This window comes from Notolepis coatsorum, assembly GCF_963971535.1.
Source record: "Notolepis coatsorum genome assembly, chromosome: 10".
Taxonomy (NCBI): domain Eukaryota; kingdom Metazoa; phylum Chordata; class Actinopteri; order Aulopiformes; family Paralepididae; genus Notolepis; species Notolepis coatsorum.
Window position 1 is genome coordinate 73,158,752 of NC_140174.1, and position 20,674 is coordinate 73,179,425.

General features: G+C 45.2%; 1 protein-coding gene across 1 annotated transcript in view; it reads left to right on the forward strand.

Moving 5' to 3' along the window:
- fmnl1b (formin-like 1b) overlaps positions 1-20,674 on the forward strand; it is a gene marked incomplete at its 5' end in the record, with an annotated part of 243,973 nt that overhangs the window by 144,649 nt on the left and 78,650 nt on the right. The window contains 4 exons of the mRNA XM_084322609.1: positions 2,327-2,437; positions 2,912-3,061; positions 17,476-17,577; positions 18,225-18,468. Of these exons, the coding sequence (XP_084178735.1) occupies positions 2,327-2,437; positions 2,912-3,061; positions 17,476-17,577; positions 18,225-18,468 (607 nt within the window). The remainder of the gene's footprint in view (positions 1-2,326; positions 2,438-2,911; positions 3,062-17,475; positions 17,578-18,224; positions 18,469-20,674) is intronic.

Below are 20,674 nucleotides of genomic sequence, written 5' to 3' on the forward strand. Positions count from 1 at the left end.
AGATGAATTCAAATACAATTATATAGGATACAGTGTGTTTTGTCTCAAGTGCCATGCCTTCTCCAAAAATCCTGCAAAACCGAAGATGTCCTCCACAAAAAAACAACTTAACATACAACTCTCAGACTGCCAAAACAAATCTGGATTTACAATTTGAATTTTCTCAAATAAAGCCCTCCTCAAAGCGGTGTACAAAGGGCAATAAAAAACAAAATGATATTCATCCTCCACCACTCCCAGATCACACAGAACACACAACCGCTCCTCCTCAGGTTTACCCTGGAATCTACCCACTTCCACAGCCAATAGTAGTTACTCATTTACATATTGTTAAACATGTTGTTTCTGTATTTATTACTTATTCAAGTTATACATATTGCATATGCATTTGCATAGATGTAAAAATATATGTTAGCTTATGTTATTTTAACAAAAAAATATTGTTTATCAGAACCCCATATTACTCCATCAATCAATGATCAAAACATTCAAGTAAATAACAAAGAAGAATATAATCAAATACAAGCTATGACATTAAGTTTGTTCAAAACCTTTTTGTCACAGTCAAGAGGGGCAGAACTAACAACTGTGAGCTGCAAAGAACACGTGGGACAGATGTAGCAGATGTTACAAAAACAAATGGCTGCACACAACTTTGCAGAGGCCATACATCCAACTAATGGAAGATTTAATTAACTTTAATTAACAGATTGCAGAATGGGTACAGTACAGTACAGCTCAATACACACAATTGTTAAGGGGATGCAGACCAGAGAAAGACTTTTGACTTGTTTACATCAGGGTCCCCCATTTTATTTTGGGCTGTAAAATTGTCAAAGAATGTCTGAGGAGTAAGTGCTTTTGGCTTTTTTCCTTTGTTACTTCATCAATACCTCAGATGTTCAACATACATGTATGTGTAAGAATGTGTAATAACTAAGGCTGTCAAAGTTAAAGCTTTATTAACGCATTAACCCACAATTATTTTAACGCCGCTATTTTTTAACCCAAGATTAATGTTTTAAAAAAAATTGCTCTTGGGGGCCACATCAAATGACGTGGCGGGCCACATTTGGCCCACGGGCCATGAGTTTGACACCTATGCCTTATGGGATTATAAGACACCAAAAACAATAATTTAATATAACATTCACTTCCCAAGGTTTGTAAGCTACACCATGCACACCATCAGAGGCCAAAATAAACAAATCACATATATGTTCTTTTTGTATGTTTATCCCAAGCTTTCTCTAAATATTCTGCAAGTACAAATACCCTGTGACCAAAAATACATTTTAGGCTTTCTGCATCACTCAATCACATTAACTCAAGGTTTTTACACCTGTAAAATAACTTTTGACTAGGGATGCTCGATATTGGCTTTTTTACCGATACCGATATACCGATATTGTCCAACTCTTAATTTCCGATACCGATATCAACCGATATCACATTTTAATGCCGATATCGGCCGATAATATCGGTAGGCCGATAATATCGGACATCATTTCTATAGAAATGTAAAAAAATAAATTAAAAAAAAATATATTTTTGGAAAACCGATACCAATATTTTCCGATATCAGATTTGAATGCCGATATCGGCCGATAATATCGGTAGGCCGATAATATCGGACATCCCTACTTTTGACACAACTCATAATATAATGGACAATAAAACATCAAATTAAACTCATTCTCAATATCAATATTACAGTAAATACAGATCCGCACTTCTTCTGTGACCCCCCGGTAACGTCTGGTTTCGAGGTGCAGGGGCAAAATCCCAGAGCGGAGCTGGGTACATAATGACCAGTGTCTTTTAGATAATGGAGCACACATATTTTTCATTTCTATAACAACTTTTTATTGTACTAAATGTTCTTAATTTTGGTATCGGTCATAATACACTATATGTGGGGTTTAGTGGTTAAGAGGTTAGGAATCAGAAATCTTTAACAGTTCTCAAGTTCTGCCGCCGTTAGTTCTCCAGCCGTTAGTCCATGCCCCTGGTTGTGGAGCCTTATCGCCACTGGCACGAAGGACTGGCCGAGGCAGTTAGTGTGGCGTGTGGGGGGGCTATGAGACTGTGGTTGAACATGCTCCTCATCGTCCAGTTCTTTTCTCATCCTCCTCTCTACCACACCTCTAGTTTGACCAGTTCGACTCCCACTACGGAGCTAGCCTTCCTCATCAACTTGTTTTGAGGGTCAGGAGGATTCTATTCCTCAAATGCCAGCAGTTAATTTCACCAACACTTATGTCAATGACTATATTTGTCGCTTAATGTCAGTGACCCTTATGTGGTTACAATCCCTGCCCACCAGGTGGCGTGTATGCAGTTCATCAACATCGTGGTGCACTCTGTGGAGAACATGAACTTCAGGGTCCACCTGCAGTATGAGTTCACCCGCCATGGCCTGGACGACTACCTGGAGGCAAGTACTCACATATCACGGAAGACGAGGTTCACATCAGACCACAACACCTCAGTGAGTTCAATTGTGTCTATACCCACCATTAAGAGATATGAAGAGCAGAATTACACCCATAAATAAATAAAAATTCCCTTAAATTTGGAGGGATATGGGCAAAAAATAATACCTCCAAATTTGCCCAAGATAATGACACTTATTTGAATTCAGTCATAACTGATCATTAATAACATACAACACCATCCCAACAACATTATAGCATATGACACAGATGTGTGCTAAAAAATATCATTAAAGTATTTGGATTTGAGCGATGGAAAGAATTTAACAGAATGACACAGGAAAAGAGTCACCAGGTAGAAAATCTGCCCTGGAGAATTTCTCATAATTTTACTACTATCCTGAAAGCCGTTCTCAACTCCTACATTGGCCCGTATGCTGAAACAGCCATTATGTATTATTATTATTATTATGCAGAGGGTAAAGTTCACAGAGAGTGACAGGCTGCTGGTGCAGATCCAAGCCTACCTGGACAACGTGTTTGATGTGGGGTCACTGCTGGAGGACGCTGAGACTAAGAATGCCCTGTTGGAGCACATGGAGGAGCTGCAGGATCTCAACACACAGGTAACTTCATATACAACACAGGTAACATCATAATTGTGGAATATTACTGTAATGAGCTGTATGTGTATGATCCTAGCGTCCTATGATCCTCATAGGACGCATAACAGAAAAAAGCGTTCCATGTGAAGGTATTCTGACTAAGGTAAACCCCCAGCGCACGGACAGGACACGACAGGTGCAGGCTCGACTCCAACCCACTAGCGTGAGGAGGAGGATGAATCACAATATCCCTGGAGCGAAAAGAGCTCCAGATATTCCATGGCACGAAGACCGGATTAGGCCTCAGAGTCGCCCCGCTATCTGCCCGAATAGACAGGCACTCAGGCCACACCGAGAGAGCACAAAGCTCACACACGCGTATAGTGGAGGTGATGGCCAGAAGGAACGCCGATCCAACGGCACCTGCTCAAGAGGCTCAAACTGGGCCTCCGACAACCGACCCAGGACCAGTTGGAGGTCCCAACTCGGAGACAGAGAACGCTCCACAGGCTTGAGACGCCGAGCGCCAAGCAGGAAACGTTTCACTAGAGGGTGGCTGAACAGCATACCGCCCTCAAGGCCCACGTGACAGGAGGATATAGCCACGGCGTATACCCTCACCGTCGAGGCCGACAGCCTATCCAGGATAGACTGGAGGAAGGAAAGACATTGGGTCCAGGCCCCCAACCTCACACCACTCTTGAAAAATATGCCACTTCCCAGTGTAAACCGCGGTAGTGGACGGAGTGCGCGCGTTCCGGATGGTGTTAACCACAGTAGGGTTCAGACACATCTCCTCCAGATTCACCCTTTCAGCAGGCAAACCATCAATGGCTGCCCCAGAACAGGACGCAGAAACAGCGTCCCGTGAGCCTGGGAGAGGGCCCGCGGCGACCCCGGAACAGGCCACGCCGGGGCCACCAAGAGCTGAATCAGGGCCGGGAACCACACAGCCGTGGCCCGGTCCGGCGTGACCAGGATCAAAGTCCTGCGCTCCCGACGTACCCGCTCCAACAGCTGAGCTATCAGGTGTATGGGGGGGAACGCGTACAGAATCCCGGGTGGCCACGGATACATTGAGAAGGCATCCACCCCCAGAGGGGGGTTGTCCTTCCGACTGACCGAGATTGGCCTTCCCGAATTGGCCTTCCCGAATTGGTCCCAGACCTGTTTGACTATGTCTGGATGCAGTCCCCACTCGTCGGGGTGAGGACCGCCCCGCGACATCACATCTGCACCCACATTCTCCCTGCCGGGAATGTGGAGGGCCCTCAGGCTGCCCAGATTGAGAGACGCCCATTGATTGATTGATTGATTGAAAACTTTATTAACAGATTGCAGAATGGGTGCAATACAGTACAGCTCAATACACACAATTGTTAAGGGGATGCAGACTAGAGAAAGACTTTCCCCCATTTTCATCCCATAGCCAGAGCTCGACCGCCACCCGGTGCAGACGGGGGGAGCGTACTCCCCCCTGTCTGTTGATATACGATGCTGCCGTCGTGTAGTCCGTCCTGATCAAAACATGCATGTCCACCACAAGGCGGCCGAGCCACTTGAGGACCAGAAGGACTGCCTTCAATTCCAACACATTGATATGTAGAGCAGACCGGGCAGCATGTTCAAGTTTCTTTATTATTACCATGGTACCGCCATCTGCCCCCTACTATGCGGGCCCGACACATCCCCCCCATCCTGTGAGGGAGGCATCGGTGAAGACCGTGACGTGTGATAGCCTGCTGCCCATGGGGACCCCGCTGGTGAGGGCACCAGGCCTCCCCCAGTGGTCGAGATCCCCCAGTACTGACAGGGGAACCTTCAGTCGCCTCCACTTGTCTCTCACCGGGTCTATTTTCATCCTGGAAAACCACCTCTGTATCCTCCTCATGAAGAGGAGGCCAAGAGGGACCACAGAGTGAGCAGATGCCATCATACCGAGCAGGCGCATCACGGACAGCGCCGTAACCGTCCTGCCAGGACGGAACCTCCTGAGCTCGCCGAGAATATCCTCCCGTCGCTGCTCTGAGAGGGTTGCCCTCATGGGCCTTGAGCTTAAAACCAAGCCCAAGTACTCCACCTGTTGACTGGGAAGAGGAGTTCTCTTCTCCCAGTTCACAGCAAAACCCAGACTGGTGAGGAATACATCACCAGCCGGGTATGAGACCTGGCGACCTCCTCCGACCAGCTGAGGACCAGAATGTCGTCGAGGTAGAATAAGTTTCGTATCCCCTGATGACGCAGAGGGCCCAGCGCGGTCTCCACGCACTTGGTGAAAGTGCGAGGAGCCAGAGAGTAGCCGAACGGCAGCCTCTGGTACTCGCACGCTACGCCCTGAAACAGGAAGCGTAGGAATCTCCTGTGAGGAGGGAAGATCGGGATGTGAAAAGTCAAGTCAAGTCAAGAGTTTTATTTGTCACGGCATACAAGTATACAATGAAATGCGGGGGTCTTGCCCGCAACGATGTGCATAATACAATAGTAATATATAATAGAATCCAATATAACGACATTGTGCAATAAAACAAGTAAACAAAGTAGGGCATATCGGTATATGTACATGAGTTATTTACAGAGCATGGTAGGACATGCTAGGTCCTGTGGTAGTGCAATACACTGTTAGCTACGGATGAGGCACTGGGTCTTTATGTACACTGCTATACAATGCTATATTATACAATCTCAAGTTATACTTTACTATTCTTAAAGTGACCTTTCCTTTTGTAAAGTGACCATAAATGTGAGCGTGTGCAGCATCAGTGTGTGTTTGCTCATGTTAAAGTGGCTGCTAGTGTGTGAGCGTGTACACTGTACAGTGTGTGTGTCGTGTGTGTGCTCATGTGTGCTTGTGTGTGGAGAGATCAGTGTTCAAGGCTCTGATGGCCTGGGGGAAGAAGCTGAGCCAAAGTCTCTCTGTCCTAGTAGCTGGTGTTCGCAGGCGTCTGTCTGACCGCAGCAGCATGAACAGGCTGTTGTTGGGGTGGTGAAGGTCTTTCATTATTCTGCAGGCTCTGGATTTGCACCTCTTGTTGTATAGAACCTGCAGGGGTGGTAGTGCAATACCCGTGGTACGCTCGGCTGCCCGATAGGGTGAGTCCCTACACACCGTAGCCCTGTAGTGATATTACTACCACCCAACTCACACGTGCCTGACTGACCACGTGATACCCGGCCTGGCGAGGGCGGGGCTGGGGAAACCCACGCTGCGACCTCCTGGGCCTAGAATTTTAGATACAGGGAACCCTGCTCCGTCGACAGACACAACACCAGGCTCACCAAACACAGACGCAGGACGTGTGGTGTGGGAGTCGCTTGACAGCACAGCATTCTCATAGACAGACCCAGGCCTAGCTAGCAACTGGGTGTCAGCCCCTGTCTCCATGAGAAGCGAAATGTGGGGCCGCTTGCGCTTCACTGGAAGAACGCGGCCCGCAGCCAAAGGGAACAAATCAGAGCCCTGTGTCCCGTAGTGTAGCGGGGGGGAGTAACCGGAGAGCGTGCTAGACACAGCTAGACGGCGACGGTTTTTTAGGGCGTGCTCATCTAATGTAGCCAATCCCTCGGCCGCCAAGGCTGTCGGCCTGGTGATCACCTGTTTTCTTTGTGCCCAGGGTATCTCAGGCGGGGGAAACATGGCCGCTGGCCGGGGGCCTCGCCGCAGCCGCTGGCGAGGCCGTGCTCTCACCTCTGGCTGCGTGGTGTGGGGCGGTGTGGAGCCCAGATCAAATACCGCCCACACCCCTGCGGACAGACCAAAAAGTCCATCTGCGGAGAGGGGAGCCCTGAGGAGCGGAAGTCTCCTCTCCTCCTCAAGGGGAGACTGCTCCAACCAAAGATGCCTGTGAACAAGTGTTGACAGCATCCTAGCCCTCCCTGCGGTTATAGCTTGCGGCTGGGTTAAAAGCTGTATAACCTTTTTCAGATTCAGAGTTTTTATTTGCCACATGGAATCAATACAATCAGAGTTTCTTCATACACAATCATAAATATCATACCATGGACAAAAGGAGCAGGAAGAAGAATACATCTTATAGTTACCTGCCCCTTATTCCTAAACTAAACAAGTATTTACTTAATGGTCAGCGTACAACCTAATTTACACAAAATAATCATTTATACCATTATACAAGAAACACACAATCCACAGTTAAACAAGAACAAATTAAATAATAATAATAATAAAGAATAAAAGAAAGAAAAAGAAGAAAAGATCTCACTATTCAGATCACATTTGACTTTCATACTGACTAAATTTCTTTTTTATAATTCTTTTTGAATTGATAAACACTATTACATCCAAGCCTTAAGGTCCCCCTATATATTGTATTAAAATAAATGCACACCCGAGCCACTAGAGATTGGCAAAGAATGTTTTTAAATATATTTTTTGTAGCCAAGAGTAAAGACAATAACCCTATCAAAAACAGTAGTCAAAGTGTATATTTTCATTTTTACCGATGTTTTATATGTTTTATCGGAAATACAGATTTATTGGAAAATGCTAATTATTGTAAAAAAACGCAAGAAATGACTAAATCCAGATTCAACCCTGCCATTGGAAAGAGGAGCATTTTCCCTATCCATGGATGTATGATTTGGCCATAATAAGGTCACGGTCAAGTTCAAGGTCAAATATGAATTTATAATTAAAGTCGGTTATCATTAATTACTGTATCTACAAATCCTTCTGTTTAATCATCTTCCCGCGGTTCATTTGCTTAGATTTTTTGTACACATGATCTCAATAATGTGGTGAATGAGCTCAGTGAGCATTTTTTCGTGCCCGCATACATTTTTGATCATCATCATCAAAATCATCCTTTACTTTATTCATAACAAAAATACTCTTGGACATCTTTTTTTTAACGTGTGCTATGTGAGATTTCCATGTTATTTTATCATCCATAATCACACCAAGAAAACGAAATTCATTAACTCTCTCTATATCAACTCCATCTATGGTCAGTACTATATTTTCATCTAGTTTTCATAAAAATTTTTTTTTTTTTTTTTCAGATTCAGTGATAGCTTATTTACATCAAACCATTTCTTTAGCTGTGTCATTTCATACACAATATATTCAGCTAGTTCCTTTAAATAATTTCCAGAGCAAAATAAATTTGTATCATCAGCAAACAAGACAAACTGTAATAGTTTTGAAACATCACAAATATCATTAATATATAAAAGAAAGAGTTTGGGCCCCAAAACCGAACCTTGCGGTACCCCACATTCAATTTTCATGAATCAAAATTCAGATTTGACATCTGCCAACTGCACATATTGTTGCCTATTGTGGAGATAACTACTCGACCATTCAAGAACCATTCCTCTCACACCATATGAACGTAATTTAGAAATAAAAATATTATGATCTCTAAGGTATCAAATGCCTTTTTTAAATCAATAAACACCCCTATTGTTAATTTTCTTTGATCTGTTGCTGTTGTTATTTCTTCAATAATATTCATTAAGGCAGTCGCTGTTGATCTGTTTTGCCTAAAGCCATACTGGCTTTCGCTCAGCAGTTTGTTCTTTTCCACAAAACCATCTAACTTATTGCTACCTTCATCCTGTCTGGAAAAATACCTGTCTGAAAAGAAAGATTACAAATATAACAGAGAGGTTTGATTATACAATCAATTGTCTTCTTCACTATAATCATATCTATCCCATCACTGTCAATTGATGTCTTATTCTTTGACTTTGATACAATGGATATGATTTCTGCTTCACTGACATTTCCCAAAAACATAGACTGCAGTACTTTACTATCTCCTCTCCATCCTTCCTGTAATGGCTCATCGTGTTTTTGAATGGCATCTGCCAGATTTGGCCCCACATTTACCTCAAAAACATGTGCAATGTTTTTGACGTCGGCTGGCCCTAAGGCCCCACTACCCGACACCATTTTGGACAGAAAAGCAGCCAATTGAGCAACGTTATTGGTTGCTGCTAAATTCCGTCCCGCGGCGGTATAAGCTTCATCAGCCCACTCAGCCACCTGCCGGGCCGACTCGCCCTCCGGCATCGGCTTCCGGGTGGGATACCGTTCAACATTGCCAGGGCAAAGGGCCGATGCTACCTGCTCCTCTAAGCACGGCACACCTGTCCTGGGCCCTGTCGTCAGCCTATCCACCTGTGTAAAGGGTAAAAAAGCCTCAGCAAAACCCTCAACATTAGACACCGATTGACCTTCAGCAATGAAATGGTTAAGAGGAGGGAAGAGTGGTGACAGGCCCGGCGGCAGGGTGCGAACCATGGGTAAGCTGGGTGAGCCATCAGCTCCCCTAGGTCAGACATCAGCTCCCCTGAAAACATGATTTGTGAATTTTTGGGGGGTCTCTAAATTACTGAAAATAAATGCTACTTTTGCCATGCATTTCTCATTTTTCTGTAATTTTCTGTATCATCGTGTATAATAATAAACGTATGCTATTTTGATGATTAATGATTTGTGCACTAATTCACACACGTAATATGGCAACATGCATGCTATTCTTGCAATTACCATTCGGAGCGCGGCGGCGCTGCAGCCTGCAGGCACGCACGGCACAAATCAAACTTGACCCACGTTGTAACCTGTGACTTGACAGTGATAGTTTGACAGGTAAATAAGGTCACTCGGGAATGGATAATGTCGAAACGAAAAATGCAACAAGTAAGCCTTTTAACCAATTTTGGTTTCACAAAGAAAGTGAAGCAGTCAATCGACTTGACAGAGCAGCAGGAGGCGGGATCATCTACAGGCGACGCCGTTACACCTGCTGCTGGCGCTGTTGCGGTGGGGACTATTATGTCTCTGACAACGCCCGGTGACCGTGCCGGCGCCTGCGGTCGTATCAGAACACAGGATAGGCAGAGAGAAGAAGCTGGAGATGGGGGTAATTTGGGTAACAGCTCGACAGAAGAAGAAGATGAAGATGCTGAAGATAACCACCCCACCACCACCACCTCCTCCGAGTCCTCTCAGACTCTCCCGCCAGCGGCAGGGAGGGGCAGCCCGGGCAGGGTTGGAGGAGGAGGAGGGGCTGGTGCTGCTGCCGGCTGGAGCAGCCAGCAATGGAGAAAGTGGAAGATCCGTTGCCCATGGCTGTTCCCTAAGGATGGAAGCTTGGGTTGCACAGTATGTAGAGACGCAAAAAGTCTCATTCTTTCTGAAAAGATAATTGGCACACATTTATCAGAAGAGTGGATTAACGTTGCGGTTAGGTGGCGTAGCGGAGATTGCGTTCGTCACCAACCGAATCCAGCTCACAGCTCCGGGGTTGTCACCAGCTTGGCTGGCCGTTCACAATAATACAATTGGCAGTATTAGAGGGTGGGAGAAGCTGGCGGGGTGGGTCCGGGTCGTTGTAAACAGCGACTCCTACAGTTCGGTCGGGGCGCCTGCTAAGCGCGGATGGGACCTGAGTGGGATAGTGTGATCCTTCCACACGCTACGCCCTCTCGGAGAATATCCGCGCTGCCAGGTGAAAAGAAGCGGTTGATTGGCTGGACATGTGTCGGAGGAAGCACGTGATAGCCTCCACTCTCCCAGATGATCTGACTGTGGGGGGTAAGTGCGCAGCAACCAGGAAGCCTGTATCAGTTCGACAGGCACGTGACCCGCCGCGGCCACGCCCCGCAGCAGCCCCAGGACGCGGCAACGCGAGGCTGCTGTGTTTCACCGCCGCTTTAGCAAATTGTCATCACTTTCCCCACTGAGTTACCATACGCTATACAATATACTATGCAATGTACTAATATACAATACGGCTCACTTTTCCCACTTCAATGACAGAGCCGCTGTTTAATAATATTGTCGCGGCGGAGCTCCGTCGCAGCAGCATTATGTAGCATTAATCCCCCCCTTTTTTAACATTGACAACTAGCTCAACTGGCAGCGCTGCCTTGCTGTGGATCCTGTTGTTGGTGACAAGTTCAATTCCCTTAAATTTTTTATTTTCTTTTAACGTGCATTCTTTCGCCGGTTAAGTTTAGGCATGTTAACTTTAAGCATAGTATATTGTATGGTACAGTAACAGTCTCTGGAGCGCAACAGTAAGAAGCATTTGCATTGCAACGCATACACCTTACTGTAAATTGTACCTCATCCCATTTCTGCTTTGCACTATAGCGTATTGTATATTGATACATTGCATTGTATATTGTATGGTACAGTAACAGTCTCTGGAGCGCAACAGTAAGAAGCATTTGCACTGCAACGCATACACCTTACTGTAAATTGTACCTCATCCCATTTCTGCTTTGCACTATAGCGTATTGTATATTGGTACATTGCATTGTATATTGTATGGTACAGTAACAGTCTCTGGAGCGCAACAGTAAGAAGCATTTGCACTGCAACTCCGAAACAATGCTTAAAGTTAACATGCCTAAACTTAACCGGCGAAAGAATGCACGTTAAAAAAATAAATAAAAATCGAACTTGTCACCAACGGACCACAGGATCCACAGCAAGGCAGCGCTGCCAGTTGAGCTAGTTGTCGATGGTAAAAAAGGGGGGATTACTGCTACATAATGCTGCCGCGACGGAGCTCCGCCGCGACAATATTATTAAACATTGTTAAACATCTGTCATTGAAGTGGGAAAAGTGAGCCGTATTGTATATTAGTACATTGCATAGTATATTGTATAGCGTATGGTAACTCAGTGGGGAAAGTGATGACAATTTGCTGCTGCGGCGTTGAAGGCGGAAAGCGGCGGTGAAACACAGCAGCCTCGCGTTGCCGCGTCCTGGGGCTGCCGCGGGGGCCTGGCCGCGGCGGGTCACGTGCCTGTCGCGGCCAATCAGGCCTACCCCGGAAATGGAAACGGTTGCGGAACTGATACAGGCGACCAGGAAGGGGATTGGGAATTGGCATAACGACTAACATTGGGATGGGGGAAAAAGATCAATAAAAAAAAAAAAAGAAGAAGAGTGGATTAACGGGGATGTGAATGCAAATGCACAGAACAACTTGCGAACCACAACAACAACAAGTGAGTCTATTACAATATGTGTTCTGTAGACTGTAGTTACTGAAACTGATTGAATATGACAAGATTCAAGAGGTTTATTTGTCACATACATACATACACAAGGCCTACGTACAGGCTACAGTATGTCTGCAATCACAGTATCCTCCGACAGTCCGACTCCTCTGCGAGGCGCACCCCCCCCCCCCCTCCGCGCCAATACATCACCCGGCTGTCTCCCGAGACAACGAGCAGTATTACATATACCATTGCCAGCTAGTGCAGGCCCTACCTGGGCGCGACGCGGCTCGACTGCCAGCCGTCACGCAAAGTCCCTCGGTCTGCTGCGATGAGGAACAAACAGGATAGGGCCGTCGTGCTGTCAGGACGTGCTGAGAAGGTTCCGGGGGCTGGCGAACTTGTGGCGAATTCCCAACATTGTGTAATTTCTCCTTCTGCTTCATAACAATCTCCAGTTCCGAAGTGCATCTAGCTGCTTCCGCGTTGGAAACGAATGAGGAAGGGTGAGGCGTGACCACTTCCGGCGTAATATAGGGGACGCATGGGAGTGGTGTGGTCACGTGCAAGTTTGTTTTGTTTCCCGGAGCACACTATAGGTGCTAGAGATAATGGGTTATCTCAGAAGGCAGAGCGAGACGCGAGGCCAGTTGATATATAACTGTATATACAACACACAGGTAACTTTATATACAACACAGGTAACTTTATATACAACACACAGGTAACTTTATATACAACACACAGGTAACTTTATATACAACACAGGTAACTTTATATACAGCACACAGGTAACTTTTAAACCAACACACAGGTAACTTTATATACAACACAGGTAACTTTATATACAACACACAGGTCACTTTATATACAACACACAGGTAACTTTATATACAACACACAGGTATCTGTTTCACTTCAGTATTTGTTTTTACTTCCTTTCCAGAAATGTCGGATTTTCCGTCAATTTTCTACCTGCTGCATATGATTTGTAGATGCATACAATCTATTTTGATGTCGGTATTGGGTAGCCTATATAAACAATAATACGAGAGCATATACAAGAACAATGAATCTCACTGCCATGTATGATGTAGCCCAGGGGTAGGCAACCCTAGGCACGCGTGCCTGCATAGGCACACGGGGGCATTTTCATAGGCACAGGGGGCAGCATAAAAAAAAGAAAAGAAAAAAAAATATTATAATTATTATTTTATTTCTTTTGCTTTGAAATATTATAGTGAAATATTTTTCACTGTTGTCGCATTTATCTTGTTGAAATCCTCCCACAGGTTCTTTTTACTACCACATATTTAATTGAGACCCTTTATTATTTTAATTTAGCTGGAAATACATTGCTACATCATTCAGTAACATTTGCAGAGCCTTATAACAAAAACATTATTATGGTCACCATTGTGACCAGTGGGATTAATCAACACATTTTATTATTTATTTTTCTATTTCATTGAACATTGCACATGTTAAAAGCAATTTTTTTTACTCAAAATGTGAGTATTACAAAGACAACTTGTGTTCTTAAAACAATGACAATAAATAAATAATGTGGTTGTGTACTTATTTTTCTGTTAACTTATTATGGATTGAAAACTGAAAACCTTAATGCACAGTAACTGAACTCAATATTTTTAAGTTCTGGTAACTTATTATTATTATTTTTTTTACAGTTTAGTCTTGCGATCAATCAAAACTTATTTACACGATATACCTCACATTCACCCTCCATTCACATCCTGGTGTTCTCCATTAGGCCTGTAGGTGTAGCTATGACAGCACACGTACAGTACACACACCGATGGTGTGTGATGTGTCCAAAAATGAATGGGCAAATGTGAGTGAAATGGTCGCACTGTATGCAGCTGTTTGTCTGCATTGCACCCCCCCCCCCCCCCCCCAACTCAGATTTAGGGTTGATACAACCATCATAATAATATTGTTAATAATAATAATAATGTACTGCTATTCCTAGCACTATTTGGGCAACTTTACACAATTCCTGTTAGTCTATTGAAGACATCTGTAAGGTTTTTTTCAAAAAAATGCATTGTTTTATATTTCTAATCAAGTACTCAAAACCATCATTTTCCAGCTTCAAGATTTCAGGCTGTTATGGCCTGGCTCCGCCCATAAGCACTTTGAGTGACAGTCAGCCCACACAGTCTGCTACTGGTAGATCAGGGTCCCCCATTTTCAATTCATCATATGACACACACGACATACAGATAGACAGTACTGCTACATCTATACATTTATGACATACCAGATTTTCAAATACAGTACTGTTTGTGATACTAAAAAAATCCAGAAAAAGAGTGTATATACATTTGACATAGAAACTGTGCATTGGAGGAGGTTGGGTAGGTGGGGTGGGGCTGTACATTGGAGGTGGGGGGGGGGGGTTGGGTAGGGGGGGACACACTGTACATTGGAACACTGACATACATTTGACATAGAAACTGTACATTGGAGGAGGTTGGGTAGGTGGGGTGGGGTTGGGTGGGGCTGTACATTGGAGATGGGGGGGGGGGGGGTTGGGTACATTGGAATACTGACAAAGCCATGCTTGGACTGAGAGAGAGAGAGAGAGAGAGAGATATGGGGGGTGGGAGAGAGAGAGAGAGAGAGAGAGAGAGAGAGAGAGAGAGAGAGAGAGAGAGAGAGAGAGCGCGCGAAACCCGACACCTCTGCACACACTGGAGAGTAGGAGGGAGAGAGAGAGAGATAGGGGGGGTGGGAGAGAGAGAGAGAGAGAGAGAGAGAGAGAGAGAGAGAGAGCGAAACCCGACACCTCTGCACACACTGGAGAGTAGGAGGGAGAGAGAGAGAGAGAGAGAGAGAGAGAGGGGGGGGGTGGGAGAGAGAGAGAGTGAGAGAGAGCGAAACCCGACACCTCTGCAGTGCACACACTCGCGTGTGCCGCGCAGCAAGTGTACCCCCCCCCCCCCAAGTGCCCCCTCTCTCTCCATCTCTCTCTCCCTCCAGAGCGCACGGGCCCCACTCCGCCTCGCAGCATTGAGGAAGTGGCTTCTTCCACTCGCTGTCTAGTCTAGGTAGAATGGGGGCGGGCATTAGCTCCAACCACAGAGCCAATCGCATCACCCAGCGGCCGTATGACGTATATCGGCCGTTCAAATCAAAATGGCCTGATTTACTGGAGGAGGAAAGGGGCTGAGCTGAAACAGAGCAATCCGCCAATATGGTATTTAGACACTAAAACACATTGATACGAACTCCTATTACTATAATACAATGCTAGAGACTGAAAAATGACATTTATAGTACATAGCCCCTTTAAAAATACCTGATTATGAGAAAAAAATATTACGATGCATGGAATATTGTTGAGGCACACTAGTTACAACTATATTTCAAACAGGCACTCCATATCAAAAAGGTTGCTGACTCCTGATGTAGCCTATACGCCATGTGTATAGCCTGCCTATATGTGATCAATACAAACTTGCACTTAAATTCCATCATGTCTGTGTGTGGGAGCTCACAAGGCTGTTGTCACAATGTAAATAAGAACATGCACTGAAAAGTTACAGTATGTAGTTGGTTGATTATTTGTATGACAGTCAGTAAACCCTTGCAAAACGACAGTGGAATCCCTTTCTATTCACATAACTGCATTTGTGATGGAGCTTTGACAGCTACATGGGGGTGGTACAGTAATAACAGTCTATTACTCGATCCATCTACTATATCACGATGGACCGTGCCATGTAGCCTATGTATAGCCTGCCTATGTGATCAATAAAAATGCGAACTTGAATCCCATCATCATATTTATATGTGTCTGTCCATGTTTATTACTTTGTTATTTCCCCCCCTATCTATGTAAAGCAACCTTGCATGGGTCTCTTGAAAGGCGGTATATAAAATGAAGCTATTATTATTATTGTTATTATTATTATTATTATCACGTCTGTGCGCGGAGCTCACAAAAAAAAAATACTGTCTTTTACTTTTAGTCTCAGTGAAGTTTCAACGGAGCGAGGTAATCTATTCTAACCAACTAATTGAAGTAGAAAGCATTTCGTTGTGGCCAATCTTATTTGGAAACATGACACAAAATAGTCGCTTTTTATTTGAAACAATATTTAATCACGCCATGTGTATAGCCTGCCTATATGTGATCAATACAAACTTGCACTTAAATTCCATCATGTCTGTGTGTGGGAGCTCACAAGGCTGTTGTCACAATGTAAATAAGAACATGCACTGAAAAGTTACAGTATGTAGTTGGTTGATTATTTGTATGACAGTCAGTAAACCCTTGCAAAACGACAGTGGAATCCCTTTCTATTCACATAACTGCATTTGTGATGGAGCTTTGACAGCTACATGGGGGTGGTACAGTAATAACAGTCTATTACTCGATCCATCTACAATATCACGATGGACCGTGCCATGTAGCCTATGTATAGCCTGCCTATGTGATCAATAAAAATGCGAACTTGAATCCCATCATCATATTTATATGTGTCTGTCCATGTTTATTACTTTGTTATTTCCCCCCCTATCTATGTAAAGCAACCTTGCATGGGTCTCTTGAAAGGCGGTATATAAAATGAAGCTATTATTATTATTGTTATTATTATTATTATTATCACGTCTGTGCGCGGAGCTCACAAAAAAAAAAAAACTGTCTTTTACTTTTAGTCTCAGTGAAGTTTCAACGGAGCGAGGTAATCTATTCTAACCAACTAATTGAAGTAGAAAGCATTTCGTTGTGGCCAATCTTATTTGGAAACATGACACAAAATAGTCGCTTTTTATTTGAAACAATATTTAATCACGTTTGGAGGTGGGTGTTCTGCCTCTGCCCCCCCCCCCCCCCCCCGTGCCAAACAAGCAAGCCAACCTCTTGTTCGCGCGTGAGCCCGTTATAATTACACTATTGTCGCTATTTTACAATGAACTATAATGAATTACGGGTCATACAGAGGTTGAACACGCCAGTGTTGGAAGTAATGCACGGAAGCTTATTTCCGCGTTGCAGACTGCAATAATTCTACCACCGGGCGCCAGCTACGCATGCTCCGAGCTGTGCGTATATATACGCACAAAGTCAAGCACAAGTTCAATTTGATAAGTCCCACACTTTGCTTAGAAATGATCATACGCACGGGTTACGCACATATCTGTGCGTACGCAACGTTGATAAATGAGGGCCCCGGACTTTTCCTAGTAAATATGTCTTGTATGATATTTAAGACAAAATATGTATCAACCCCGGGACATTGGGGTGACATTACTTTTAAGCACTGAGAGGATGGGGGGGGGGGGGGGGGGGCTCCTGATATCATATTATCTCATTTAATACTTGGCCTGATATGATAACATTGAGATTCGTAGTTGTCAATGTTGTGACACATGTTAAGTCCTGTAATTCAATGCTCACTGTTTTCCTTTCATTTGTGTGTCACAGCTAAGCAGTAGGCTACAGGACACTGAGAGAGGGGCTATGGAGAAGGTGTCTGAGCTGGAGAAGAAGCTCATTCAGACCACCAAAGAGACAGAGCTCCTAAAGGTACAGTACACCAACTTCCTCCATCCCCTTTTATGTTCAGAATCAGAGCATGATCAAATGTGCCATGTTACACTGAACTAAGCCTCCTATGCACTCCTTAACACAAATGTTAATATAAGTACGATAATATAATATAAGACAATATAATATGCAACTAATAGATGGTATTTTGATGGTACTTCAGTCCAGCAATAACTGTAGTAATGTTGTACACAGGGGCGGACCTAGCACATTTGGCGCCCTAGGCGAGATTCACCACTTTTTTTTTTCTTTTTTTTTTGTACATTTTTTTTTATGGCTTTTGCCTCTTCATAGTTCTCTAACGTTAGTCTTTCTTTCCTCAACGCTCAATTCTATAAACACTTGACCGATACCCATCAATGCACATCGCTCTAGCATGTTCTGACTGTGAACACCTAAAGCTGAGGCTCAGACCGACCGACCGTTTTAGATTTTTGGCTCATTTTCCCTTATGTTAGAATTTTTTTTATGTAAAAATAATGGTTGCAGATATAGATTGCAGATTTTTTTTGGGCGCCCCCCTCTGGGTGGCGCTCTAGGCGACCGCCTATATCGCCTGTAGGAAGGTCCGCCCCTGGTTGTACATTCATACAGAACTCACATGGTCACATGGTCTGTGTAAACAGGAGAGTCTGCGTGAGTCCTGCTCCCAAGTGAGCGCCCTGCAGCAGCGGGAACGAGAGAGAGAGATCGAGCGTGAGAGGGAGAGAGATAGGGAGAGAGACCGGGATCGTTCGGCCCAGGCCCTGAAGGAGCTGGAGGTCAAAGTTCACGAGCTGGCGGACCGGGGCTTCGTCCGAATGAAGCGGACGTCGTCCGGACACCTGGACCTCCAGGTGGTCGCTGTGGTCCAGCGTGTGCCAGAGACAGGTCAGTATTAGTTATGGACGGGCTACTTTATCTTGATTAAAATGCTTCAATCCGCAATCCGAAATTAACAAAAGGGGTATCTTTCACCACTGAAACCAATTTGTTATACTCCAATTGTTTAAGACAGTGGAATTATTTTGCATTTTAAAAGCTTTCTTCACAAGAGATTTTCTTTGCAGACCTGTATTCTGATTTAGGATGGGTTAGAAATTTACAAAAAGCATATATGTTATTTATTATGTATGTTTTCTGTGTGTAACTTGTCATCACTGTAAACTAGGGAAACCTCCGTGCCTCACAAGTATAAATAAAGGTTTTCATTTAAATGTAATTAAATATTCAAGAACCGTACATACAGTATACCCCAAATTTAGATATTCCAATAAATCTGGATTCCAGTTATATTTAGTGAGCTGTAAACATTTGAAAGGCACATGTCTATTTACTGATTGCCTATTACTATTCCATATAACGTTAGGTTATGTCTATAACCAAGTTCTATGAGTTATGGTGACGCTCAGCATCATACTTGCACTGTACTTCACTTCGTGCACGTGCACTGAATAAAAAATTCCACCATGTACCTTTACATCCCAACATTCGTCTGGTCACACCCCCATCCGCTTACCTTCATAAGCAGGTGTGTGGTCACCTACTCGCCTCCTTCCCAAACTTTCACCACAAGGCGAGATCAAGGGCCGCAGCGGCGTCTGATGCTGAGCGTCACCATAACTCATAGAACTTGGTTATAGACATAACCTAACGTTCTATTTCGTTATGGATCTCGCTCAGCATCATACTTGCACAAGGGAGGCTGAGCGAGAGCCATAGCCCGACAAATGTATCCCGCTGAGGCCCCCCACAACCATCAGATCGGGGAGGAACGAGCCCCCCGACCCTCCCTAATGGAGGATACCCTCCCTATTGGAGGCTTACGGGAGGGAGACGGATCCGACCGTGCGAAGAGGCACTCAAGCAACTCAACCCACAGGGTGAGCAGACCGTGGCTTGACCCCACGACTACACACACGCACAACCCGCATGCCACCCGGGAACGAACGGAAGGAACAACCTCGTTACTGCCCCCAGAATCATGGGGTCAAGAGCAAACCCAACCCCGTGGCAAGGCCGTAGCAGCGGAGCGCGAAGGAAGACCCAGACCCACTGAAGGGACTGGGGCCCCTGGAAAAAGGGGGCCCGGAGAGGTCAATGACGCCAGGCATAAGATAAGATATTCCTTTATTGATCCCCAGGTGGTCACTTAGTGACACCGCCCCCCACATCGCCAGCGTATTCGGATAAGGCCCCTCCAAGAGCGGGCCCTTTCCCCCCAATAGCACACCGCCTGGCACACTGACCCTGCAGAACAGGCAGTCAGCATGGCCGTAAGCACACAAAAGGTCAACCAACGGAAGCAGGCAGCACACCGGGGAAACCAGGCAACAGGCTGTAACCTGAGCCTGGAGCACTGCGGACGAGACAGGCGCCAAAGGAGTCAGCTGAAAACAGCCGCCCCGGCGGAAGGGGCGTATGCTGGCGTTGTTTATCACCATGACAAAGCCTCCATTAAAAAAAAACCACCCAGAGGGGTTGAGGCAGAGAAGGCTGACATGATTGGCAGACGTCATGAACGTGCAGGGGCACACTCAAACGGGTAACCCGGGAGTTGACTCTGCTCCAACACACCAGGGAACCAACCACCATGTCGTTTCCAGATGCAGTGGTTGTTCCTATAACCCCTCAAGAAAAAACTCCAAAACACACCAGCGGGTATACACTGGCTACACCGCAGTACAAGTGTTTCAGTTTTCAAAAAAGGGTTATCCCAGGCCTCCGGTATCAACGAAACTTTACTTCGGACCGGGCCCGGCGGCACGGGAAGCACAGGATTACCAGAGGAGGTCCAAGACCACCCCAACAGCCCTCTCTTCGCCACGCGTGAGAGAGGAGCGAAAATAATGGAAAACCAGCCCTAAGCACACCGCACTTGGTATTCCCAGGCGGTCTCGCAACCAAGTACTAACCAGGACCGAACCTGCTCTAGCTACCGAGATCGGACGAGATCGGGCGTGGACAGGTTGGTATGGCCGTAAGCCATTACGATAGTGCAGAGTACAACATGTACCCAACATAGGGTCTCCATAACGCCTAACCCTGTGACACCCGGACCGACCCGGCATTTTTCCCCCCGAAAAAAGCACAAGTC